This window comes from Octodon degus, unplaced genomic scaffold (genome assembly GCF_000260255.1).
Source record: "Octodon degus isolate 3935 unplaced genomic scaffold, OctDeg1.0 scaffold00148, whole genome shotgun sequence".
NCBI classification, from domain to species: domain Eukaryota; kingdom Metazoa; phylum Chordata; class Mammalia; order Rodentia; family Octodontidae; genus Octodon; species Octodon degus.
Genome location: NW_004524724.1, coordinates 3630441 through 3642764, shown reverse-complemented (window position 1 = coordinate 3642764; position 12324 = coordinate 3630441). Strand labels below are relative to the sequence as shown.

Below are 12324 nucleotides of genomic sequence, written 5' to 3'. Positions count from 1 at the left end.
GGTTCCGCCAAAAAAAAAAAAAAAAAAGAAAGAAAGAAAGAAAACTGTCAAAAACCCTTTTCTAAGTGTCAGCCAGACCATGATTTCACTGAAATTTTAAGGAACAGAAAATTCCAAAGCTGTACTGGCCCTGCCCCCGGGGCACACTGAGATGGCAACTGAGACTGGGCATGGTCATCCCAGCTCATGGGAGGCTGTAAACAGGAGAATCACTATGAGTCCGATCTAGTAGTGAGGCCCTGAACCCCCTGTAGACCCTTCCCTAAAATACTGAAGAAAAAAAAAAAAAAAAAAGAAAATTCCAAAGCTATTTAAGCTGGTGCAGAGCATTGAATCAGGGGAACGTTTCCAAATCCAAAAGCATACACTAATACAAATCTTCTTAAATACACACACACACACACACACACACACACACACACACACACACAGACTAGGTTCAGTGGCAAGTATAAATACCAAGTATCTCAAACAAAACAGGAGACACAATCTAGCAATATAGTAAATACAAAAAGCACATTGTCAAATAGAATTTATTTCAGGAATGCAGAGATGAGGATGGCTTAAAATTACAAAATATATTTATAAAATCCACCACACCAGAATCAAAGGAGAATCACCGAGTATCCCTGTGGATGTTGAAAAAGCATGTGATACAATTCGACATGCATTCTTAGAAACCTTGTTTATAGGGACCATAATTTTATGTATGCTAAAATTAGGCTAAGTAATACATGGAAAGTATTTAATCATAGTAATAAAATGATGGGCTCTGTTAAGACTAACAGGATGTATGACATTTTAAAGATGTATGGCATTTTTATAAACTAAACCACATCTGAAGGAAATAACGTCCCTCCCCCCAAATAAGTAGGCACTGTTTAGAGGGCACCATGGTTTAGGCAAAAGGTTTTTATATGACAATGATATAGATTTCCCCTAAGCTAATAAACAAAATTAAATCTGTCAAAAAAAAAAGTTTGTGGGTCTCAAGCTGATTCTACAGCTCAGAAGTAAAGACATGCAAGAATATCAGGTATATTTTAAAATGAGTCACTAACCAACGTAGTGTTGGCGCAAAGAGCGGCAGATTAGCTGAAAAGAGCTTTAGTCTAGAAACATACCCAAATACTGTGACATTTTACTACACAGAAGCTGCATTTCAAATTAATCAAAAGTGTTTCAGTTAATCAGGAGCTTTGGGAAAACTAGTCACCTGGAAAAACAAACAAACAAGCAACAAAACCCTAAACTCAGGCTAAAGCCCCAGCTTAAAGGTGGAAAGGAACACATGCTCCGCGGTAAGCGGTCCCACGCGCACGATGTGTTTTCCTGGGCGAGCAGTGAAGATGTGCGGAGAGTGCACTCTGCGGCGACACGCGGCTCCTGCAGACACGTGGATCCGTCTGTGTGCTGGGCGCACAGCGCGCTGCTGCTTCTGCAGGGACACATACGAACGCGCTGGCTGGCGTCTTTTGGAAGGGGAACTAGAGGATGGGTGTCGGGGAGGGATGACTTGCTCCTGTTTTCAAGCAGGAAGGTGTATTAACCAATAAAAAATTAAATGAAACATATGCCAGAAAATAAAGCCAAAACCCTACAGTCAATGGTGTACTATTAATAGGACTTAAAAGGTTAATTTGCTAATTGAATTCTGTCAGCATATTCTTTAGGGCCCTGAAGCATATGTAAAAATACTATGAAAAGAGAACCAGGTGAGCTGCTGTCTTTCACGGTCACCACACAAGAGCAGCACGCTACGCTGCTCCCGTCCTGGGGGACTCTCCCGCGGGGCACAGCGTAAATCACTGTTTCTCTCTACAGTAGTAAAGGAGAATAGACCTGCTTTCACTTTCTTCTACATTAGATATTTATAGCCCAAACCTATATTTGTACCACAATTCAACAAAAATAAAGAACAACTTTGATTTAAAAAGTACCTCAAGGCAATAAAAAATCATTTTAATTTTGATACATATTAAAACATTTCAGTCAGTTCTTCCTGACAGCATAACACAAGTACACAGACCTCAAACATGCTTTAAAAGTAACATCCAGCAAAGCACTTAAATTTAATAAATAGCAAGAATCACACACATTTTCGTACTCAGTCATGAAGCTACTAAAACAGATAGCTAGAAAATAAATAAACAGGAGTTGACAATAAAAAAATAAACAGGTTCTGCAATTCACTCTACTTAAAAAGGGAGGCAAGCTGAATTACATCTTAATTCGCTTTTCTTCAAAATTACAGCATGATCCCCCATGAATAAAATATATTGAAAAAAATCACTCTTACAATAACGCAGTTTTTAAATACAACAAATAAATATGAAACTGGCAAAGCAACTTCAAGTTGTAACACAAATGCTCCCCAACCCCGAAAAAAGCTGTGGAAATATACAGTCACCATGGTAGCAAATAATAGTATTTAAAGTGACAGCGCTTGTGCACCTAGCTCATCTGAGACCTTGACACGACTTTAGTGCAAATCCGTAGGGTGCAATGCAAGCAAGCCCTGGGACGTGAGGGAGACATTACCGGCTGGAACTCAGCATGTACAATTTCTGTACATATGGTATAAAGTTCAAGGGTTAATGCATAGTAGAGTATCTTCATCTGCTTAATTCTGTCCCTAAATAGAGATGAAAACAGAAATGACTTGGGATTTTATCATTTGGTTTGTACCATGTTAGAGTATTAAAGTCAGTATTAGAAAATCTATAAAAGTTTTACTTTTTGCCGTTAATGCATCTAACTCTAACTAAATTCACATTACTGTATGTCAAACATAAGAGAAAAATTTTGAGGAATTATTTTTCCCTTTGATAATATGATAAATTCAATGAAAGATAAGTTGGTATCACACAAATAGAAAGGCGAGCGTAAAAGCTGTAGTACTGTTCTCTCTGTACATAACAACCTTACCGTCTCGTGCAGTCACACCAGTGTCCGAGCTGGCAAGCACGGAGAGCTCGGTTGCAAGTTACTCTGCACGGAAGCCGGTCAAAAGAGGAAGCACCCCGCAGCCTGGGGGTGCCCTTGTCCGGGAAGGGCGGCGGGTGCGAGCACCCGTGCACACTACCGGCGCGAGGCAGCCTAGCACAGCAGCAGCGCCTCGTCCTCACCCGCCTCGCTCTTGCGTGTAGCGTCCCGGCACAGGTCGGGCACCTGGGCAGTGTGCACGATGCCGCAGCGCTCGCAGGGCCCGTCGCGGGCCGGCCTGGCGGCGGAGAGCCCCGGCACTGGCTCGGGTGCCAGGTCGAGCAGCGGCCGGGCGCAGTCGGCGCCATCGGCCGCGGGGACTAGCAGCTCCACGTCGTCGTCCTCGGTCTCCTCATCGCGGCGTGCCACCGCCGCGGGCTCCAGCCGTCTCAGCGGGCTCTGGCTCTGCGGCAAGGGTCCTGCGCGCCCCAGCGTGAGCCGCACCCAGCGCAGTCCCTGTGTGACTCGGCTCAGCGCGCTGGACAGTGGGGGCCGGGCGGGGCTGGCGCCTGGGGCCTCTGCACGCGCCGCGTCCCTGTCCCTGTCCCTGGCCTGGGCCGCCTCGGTCGCGCTCCGTGTGCCCTGCATGCCCCCTGCGGCCTCCACAGCCGATCCCGGGGCCACCTTCTGAGGCAGGGGCGCAGCTACGCCCCCCGCCGCGCCCCCGGCGTCCCTCCGCTCAGCCTCCGTGTCGGTGTCATCGGACTCCACGGAGAACAGACTCCTGTGCCCGTGGCCTCGCTCTGCGTCTCTGCCGGAGCCCGGGCCAGGCACCACCTCGTCGCCGTCCGCCGAGCCCAAGGCCAGGCCACCTGAGTGCCGCGACCTGGCGAAGCTGCAGAGGCGGCTCCAGAGGCTGCCGGACCTGCCCGCCATGGGCAGCCGGATGGACGTGAGGCCCAGCTGCGAGCGCACGGCCAGCCGCAGGTTCTCCAGCACGGACGCCTAGGAGAGAGCAGAGCGCTCGCTGAGCACGCGCCCCAGGGCTGCGCTCCTCAGACAGGCCCACGCCAGGCCCAGGCCGCAGCGCCAGGCTGGGCCTTCTCCAGTCTTGTTCCCTGGGCTTTCTAGGCAACACGTGAATTTCATGCAAAAAATTTAACTGTTTCAACTACTGGTAAAAATATGTTCTGGCTAGAACTTCCACTTCTGTTAGTATTTATGGAGGGTAAATCACGTTCTGCGGCTCGCTCTGCTCTAGAATCTAATCTGTAACAGGAGTCGCTGCTCACTGTACTACCAATTCCTCAATGCTTCACTTTATATTCAGCTTCCATAGCTGTGCTTAATGTTCACGGTAACAGTTACTTGGTATCAAGACCGAATATAAAAATCCAGTCCACAAGTAACAGCAAGGGGAGAAAATGCAATCATTCCCTGCGCGTAGGAGGAGGAAGGCCACAATCACAGCATCTCACCAGGTGAGCTGGTCTGACAACTGAGTCTTTTCTGTTTTTTAAACATAAAGCAAGTCAGACTTGATTTACACGGTTAAATTTTCCTAAATTTAAGTGTGGGAATTATATTTCAGAGTTGGGCATCAAGGTTTTGTGGAATGCACAAATATTAACATTTAGTTACACTATCACAATTAAAGGAATTAATCCATTTGTAATACAGCCCAGAAAAAAAAATCTTTTGTATGTCAATATACAGAAGTATCTGCATTCATCCCCTTGTCTTTAAGGGTTGTTTTATTTTCTACAGTTTTGGGTTAATACATCGCTGTATCCTTACTCTTTGAAAACTGACTTTTAACTAGCATATATAAAAAATAACTATATTGTCCAATTTAAAAATCTTTTCTAGACAAATGCCACTGTTTAAACACTGCACAGTACTTAGGTAGACCTTAGGCTCCACCTAGTGCTTATGAAGAGTAATGAACCTCGGAGCCCAAGGGGCCACTGAGAGGCTAAAGCACAGCCAGCAGTCAGGGACACGGGTGGCGTCAGGACCCGCCTTTAGAGGTCAGTGCTGACGGCCTCTCCAGGTGGAGCTGAGGTGGCCTCAGGATCCTCCTTTGGAGGAGAGTGCTGATGGCCTCTTCAGATGGAGCTGTGGCACAGCTCCCATCCCACATAAGTCGAGGCCTGAGTCCTGAGGATAGAGCAGCAGGACCGCAGCTGGTTATGCTGTGCAGCGTTTGCCGGCTTATCCCAGGGCCCCCAACCTAACTGTGTGGGTACTTTCACACTTCTTCAATCTACGAAGCAACAAGCTTCCTCAGAAAACATTTCTATTTCAAGTAAGATGGCAAATCAGATTTCTTTTTAAAATTTTCTACAAACAGCAAAAGTTTCAAACTTGAGAGTTTAATCTTAGTAAAGAAAACAACCAGCTCTTCACTAATGGACCTATTCAAGCCTGGCTGAAGCAGAACTCACACAGAAGGTAAATGAAGGCTGGAGAGGCTGTGTGTGCAGTGGAATGTCCTGCCAGACCACGGGGCTCTGCCTGGGGGCCTGTGCCAGCCGGAGAACAGCCAGGAGCCCAGCGATGAGAGGCTGCTCAGGTTGCCTCTGCAGGGACAGACAGTAAGCTCACAGCAGTCCCCTGAGCACACGTGACAGGGAGGCTCGGGGCTGCCCCAGCGCCCATGCAGTGGTACTCTCTGGGCTGGTCAGTCAGCCCCATTCCCAGCCCACACAGGGGCCTGGGGCGCTGCAGTGAGCCCTGCCCTGGGTGCCCTGTGGGCCTGGCCTGGGGTGGGGTGCAGGCAAGGATGGGAGAAGACCAACCATTTCCTCCACAGCAATGCTAGCACAAAAGGAAGGCACGGTGTAGGCTACTTCTCCACTGTGCACACAAAAGAAAGATGGTAAGGAAGGGAAATTTCCAAAGAACAGAAATTGTGAATTACAAACAACATCTGGAAAGTATTTAAAAACTGCAATTTCTCAGTTTTCCTAAAAAAAGGAAAATTTTTTTTCCTAAAAAATTTCAAAGATTTCCTAAAAGACTCAGATGGAGTAACAAACTGGGGTGACCAGAAATCTCATTTACCAAAAGTGAAATGTGTTCCACTTAAAATGGTTAAATCATTGCAAAACCAGTATTTACCAATTTTTAACTCTTAACCAAGGACAATCATTATAACCGTTCTTTGATAAATTTACAATTTAACTGTTTATAAATCCTTAGGTCTTAAAATGAATTATGGCACATTTTTAAGTCTTGAAAAAGTAAATTTTAAAAAGCTCAGTAAGAAGTTTAAAGAATCATGAAACATTAATAAGAATAAATCACTATACAAGCAAACCAGCTGAAGTTTTAGTGTAAAATCCAACCTAAAAGTTTTCCCTGAAGTGAGGCAGAAACGTTAACTTCATTCCATTACTTTCACTCAGAGCTGATTAAGTTATCATGTAGTATTTTACTACTACATTAATTTTATTATTCATTATTAAATCTCTACCTGTTCAGTCCACGTAGTTTGCCAAAGTGACTTTTGAAGCTCAGCGCACTAAATTATCTAGACAGTAAGATGCTCAAGAATCAAGGCCAACTAAGAGAAGTAAAAATGTTCTTTTTTGTGGTATTTATTGAAATGTAATGAAAATATACGATTTCAAATTCTCCATATATTTTATCCTTGATTTGACTGCAGAAATCCTTTTGGTCAAGAGTTCTTTTATTGGCTTTAAAAAATTTTTTTTTTTAAATTTAGTACAGGGTCTACAGGGTCTTTCTATGTAGGTTAGACTCATTGATCCTCTTTTCAGCCTCCCAAGCACTGGAATTATAGGTGCACGCCAACACACCCAGTATCATTCACTGTCTCAGCACACCCAGGGGCGGGGCCAGCACAGCACGCCGGGGATCAAGCCCCAGGCCCTGTGTCTGCCTAAGCAGGTGCTTTCATCTGCTGAGCTATCTAGTTGGCCCTCTTCCTTTATTGGTACAGATCTATACAGGTATAATGAAATTTTTAAGAACTACTGAAATATAATCAGAAATTACAGTATATCAAAAGACTCCTAGAATTAACCATATTCTAGTAATATAGCAGTATACAAAATCAACACAGAAAAACCAATGGTGTTCGTGTACACTAATAATGGAGCCACGGAGAAAGAATCAGGGAGACAATAGTACTTACTATACACCAAGAAAAATAAAATACTTACGCATCAATCTAATCAAGGAAATGAAAGACCCCTACAATGAAAAGTTGTCCCCACAGATAGGAAGAAGCAATACTGGCAAACGGCCATCCTTCCAAAACTGATAGACAATTTAGTGCAATCCCAGTCAAAATACCTACAAACATTCCTAACAGAACTAGAGAGAGCAATCCTAAATTACATACGGAACCAGAAGAATCCCAGCACAGCAAAAGCGGTCCTGGGCAACAGGCTCAAAGTAGGAGGCACCACAATTTGGGACTTCAAAGTTATATATCAAAGAAAAGCACAGTGTTGGACAAAGTGACATACACCTGTAATTCGAGTGCTGGGGAGGCTGAGGGAAGAGGATTACCTACATTTTGAGGTAAGCCTGGACTATATAGTCCGTTCAAAATCAGCCTGAATTACTTAATACCCTGTCTCAAAAACAAAATAAAACATGGTACAAAAAGAGAATGGTATTGGCACAAAAACAGACACATGGCTAAGAGGAACAGAGCAGAAGATGCAGAAACAAGCCCCAGCACATGCATCCCCCATCTGACCTCTGGCAAAGGGCCAAGACACACATTGGCAGAGAGCCTCTTCACCAACTAGCGCTGGGAAACCCAGCCGCCCACATGTGTGAGGGAGTCTAGACCTGCATCTCTCACCACATGTCAACCTGAAATCAAAGTGGATCGCAACGCTCAAACAGGAGCACTCTGCTGGGAGATAAAACAGGGAAAACTCTTTAGGACATAGGCACAGAGGACAAGGACTTTCTGAACTGAACAGAAGCCCAATGCACAAGAAATGACATCGAGAATCAGTACATGCGATCTGAGCTATTAAAAAGCTTTTTACAAAGCAAATAATCAATAGAATGAAGAGACAATGTATAGAACAAGAAAAAAGTCTGCTAGCTATTCCTCAGAGAACTAGTATCGAGAATATGTAAAGAACTCAAAAAAATTAGAACCCCCAAAATGAAAGACCCAAGCAAAGGACAGGCAACTAAAATGAACAGACACTTCTCAGAAAAGCATACAAATGGCTAATACATACACACAAAAAAAGTTCAACCTCTCCAGCCATTAGTGAAATGCAAAATAAAATAACAGAGATTCTATCTTACTTCAGAAAATATGGTTACCATCAAGAAATCAAATAATAATCAATGCCAGTGGGGTTATGTGAAAAAAAAAAAAAAAAAGAACCCTTCTACATTGTTGGTAGGAATGTAAACTAGTGCAGCTACTACAGGTATGGAGATTCCTTGTAACACTAACAATAACATTCCACTCAACCCAGAAGTTCCCCTTTCAGATAGCTTTTAAAAAGAGTGAAAGCCTCATATTACAGCATTATATGCATATCCATATTTATGGCAGAGTAAGTCATAATGGCTAAAATTTGGAAGTGGCCTCTCTGTGCACCAATAGACAAGCAGATAAAGAAAAGGTGGTATTTATATACAGTGGAGTTTTACTCTGCCATAACAAAGGACAAACTGGGTCACTTGTAGGAACATGTATGCACCTTGAGTTTATAAGATCAAGTGAAATAAATCAGATACACAAATTTAAATACTGCATGGTTTCTCTTATATGAGAAACCAAAAATATACAGAGCAAAATAAAAGATTACAGGAAATAGGGACAGAGATTTTACAAATGAGGAGTGGTCCAAGAGGTGGAGGGACCCAGGAGGAGGGGAAGGACAGGCAGAAACAATGAAGATATGCTGTGTGCATGTCCCAACCCCCATGATGACTGTAATCACTATGTACTACAAACACGGACTAATAAAAAATAAAAATTAAAAGAAAACAATTGCAATATACCTGATTAGGTGAACAAACCGGAAAATCTTCCACTGGTGGAATTAAGCCCTGAGCAATCAATTGTCCATAAGAGGGAGGAGCTTCTCTCCTTAACAATTCTGCTTCCACTCTTGACAACTGGGTCTCAAATGATCTTTGAGAGCAGAGGGGATAAAAATGGTTTTAAAAAAGCAAGTCTAAACAGTAATTTTCTATTATCAGTGATTACAACAACCTGACTCCTAGTACATTTTAAAAACGGGGTCCACACTGAGGACACAGGATGAGGCAGGGAATCTGTGTGTGAGCTTGTCACTAGCAACAGCCTGGGCAATTGTTCCAAGGGGCTGGTGTCCCTCTAAAAGGCACAGGGATGAAGGGAAACACTAGGCTGTGTCTGGACTTTAGGGGACCCTCTCGAACAGTTTCACAGAGGTTTCAACCAGCAGGTTCAATATGGTTACTCCCAGGTAAGGGCAAAAGGATCATCAATCCTCTTTCCAGGAGACCTGCATCGGGAACTTAACACTCTGATCCTTTGCTGGGCTCTTCTGGTATGAGGTGGAAACTTCTTTAGCACTTCACACTTGGCAGGATTTGAAAAGCGGCAGCAACGGCTAGGAGGACATGCAGCTCCCCGCCATCTATAACCTTTACTGCCAGTAACCTGTGGGGCCTGAAGGCCTTCCTTGTCCCACAGCAGCATCTTAGAGAATGTCTTTGCCTCCACTTCTTCTAGGCCGGCTTCCTCCGCAAAGGTCACCTCGGAACACTTAACCACTTCCTCCTGAATGGGTGCTTGGATGTGTGGCTCACTGGCCCTACACCATGGCAGGAACCTGGCACTGTTATCAGCACCCATCAGTCCTCTAGAATCTTGGGGTCCAAACACATTGACTGGGCACTTTTTCTCTCAGCAATGCCTGATGTTCCTGCTTCTAGTTTCCTGGACCTTTTATCTACCTGCTCTCTGCTCACACGCTCCAGGTGGCACCTCTCTGAGGAAAGCCTTCACCCTCGTCACACGAGGCCTTGCCGACTTTTACAGCACTTTGCTTAACAGCTCTTACAGCACTTACATGTTTGCCATCTTATTCTACCCCATTTCCTTCCGCTTAACTGAAAAGTGCTTGTGAGGTTAAGGCTTATTCATTTTTTTTTTCACTTGTAGAATGCTTTGAATGTATCATGCTATCAAATGAGGAATTACTGAATATTTATAAAAACACAGGTTAAAAGTTAAAACTGTAAGTTACAGCTAGCAAATTCATATAAAAAGTTCATCTGAAAACAGGAGCCAGCCTCCAGCCTCAAACCCCTCTCTGGATGCGCCCAGTCGTGTCTGAAAACAGGAGCTGGTAACATAGACTGGCTTTTCCCATACTTATAGCCCTATGTAGTGGTTTGCAGTGAGCTTAGCCTTGAATTCTGGGCTTTTCGCACTAATACTGTAAGTGATAAGTAATATTTATATATTTTAAAGCTAATACAAACAAAACATACTGCGAGTGCCACTGAAAGGCCTGTGGCACACACACATTTGGGCCATGTTTCTCTTAAGTCCACATGGCTGTCTCAGTAACTGACCTCCGCTCAAACATCCGCAGGGAGTAAAGCTTGCACGTACACCCCAAAGCGATGACCAGCAGCAGGCCGCAGATGAGGCTCCCGATGACGGCTGCAGTGATAACTCTGGTGGGCACGATCACCGGGCAGTTCTCCTCGTCGCTGCCATCTCCGCAGTCATCCTGAGAATCACACACCCAGCTCTCAAACACACAACGATTATTTTTACAATGAAAATTGCCCGGCTGGCAGAAAAAGCAGTTTTTCTCATCAGAGCCGTTGGGGCAGTGATTCTGGTAGTTGCAGCGGTCGGAGCGGGGGTAACAGGCGCCACTGCGGGAACACGGAAATTCCTCCTTCGGGCACACGGTACAGTTGGTTTCATCCCTCCCGCTTGGGCAGTGCCAGAACCCGTCGCAGCGCTGCTGCTCAGTGTAGCAGCCCCAGTTCCCACCACAGGGTATTTCCCAGGGCAGACAAAAGCCATCGACTTGGTAAGTGGCATTGAATCCCCTAGCAGCATTTACTTTATCTGCACAAAAGTGTACCCTTATTTGGCCGGAGGAAGACACAACTGTAAGAGGCGCGTGAGAATCAAAAGCAGTCAGCACACGCAGAAGCCTGTGTGGATTCTCCTCCAGTCCGTCATATATTTTGACATAGTCACCATAGCCAGTGCCATCAAGTTTGAAGTCAGTGAAGCGAATGATGACCTTACGATGGTCACCAGTGTCAATCAACCAGGTACAATTGCTTCCAGGAGGATAGAAATCCGGATAGTTGGGAGAATTAAAAGTGCCATAGAAATATTTTAACCACTGCCCACAAGTTGGCACATCACAATCAATCTCATCCCCCAGGTCAAGGCAATCAATGTTCCCATCGCACTTTAAGGACTTGGGGAGGCAGGTGTAAACTTTGGTGAACCGGGACAGACACTGGAACTGGTTATAGGCACAGGGCTGAAAGGAAGCAGCCGTTGGAGGACTTGCCTCCCTGGCACAGAGCTCCTCGTCAGAACTGTCTCCACACTCGTCCATGTTATTACACTTCCACGCTTCCGGGATACACTTCCCATTGCCACAGCGAAACTGATCACAAGCACAGCTGGGCTCCTCCGATTTTCCTGGGAGAATGTGGGACATGCAAGAGAGGAAGAAAAAGTACTCTTCAAAAGATATCTAGGTATTTTTAAAATAAATATTGATTAAGCCCAAGGGTCAATGTTTTTTTTTTTTTTTTTTTAAATTTGGTTAAAAAACAGGTGTAATGACAAATCAGTTGTGGCACTAATTAGCCAACAATTTATCAAGTGTCTATTTTTTTCCATCCATTAGCTCTTTGTATCTTGAACTAAAGACAGGAAGAATGAATGCTATTTTTGCAAAGAGCTACTATACTGAAGAACTTAGCAAAGTGCTGAGACTCACGAGCCAACAGGCTATGCTACCTAACAAGGCTATGTAACACTGCATCAACGCTATCAAGGCCATGATAGGCCTTTTTAAATGAAAAACTCCATTTAAAAGAACTGATTTTTTAAATGTTTTCATATTTTTCTCTATTCTTGTGTCTTTATATATACACATACAATATTTCTCCATATACATCCACAGCATGTTTTGTAAACTCCTATGTTAAACCATTAATGCTTCATGTAATCACATAACAGCTGCATTTAATAATTTCTATTCTGTAACACAATTGCAAGATATTGCATAAATTTAAGTTGAAGATATAAATTTATTTATCAAATGAACAAATGAAAGGAAAACACTGACATGCCAATAGCGTTCCAGTGATCTCCGAATCCCACCCGAGTGGGACAGGAGCAGCAGC

At 44.1% G+C, this 12324-nt stretch overlaps 1 protein-coding gene across 1 annotated transcript in view; it reads right to left on the bottom strand.

The window, feature by feature from the left end:
- Positions 1–708: 708 nt before the first annotated feature.
- Positions 709–12324, bottom strand: part of Lrp12 (LDL receptor related protein 12) — a gene marked incomplete at its 5' end in the record, with an annotated part of 60919 nt that continues 49303 nt past the window's right edge. Inside the window, 3 exons of the mRNA XM_023702341.1 lie at positions 709–3930; positions 8941–9073; positions 10507–11666. Coding sequence (XP_023558109.1) covers positions 3100–3930; positions 8941–9073; positions 10507–11666 — 2124 coding nt within the window. The remainder of the gene's footprint in view (positions 3931–8940; positions 9074–10506; positions 11667–12324) is intronic.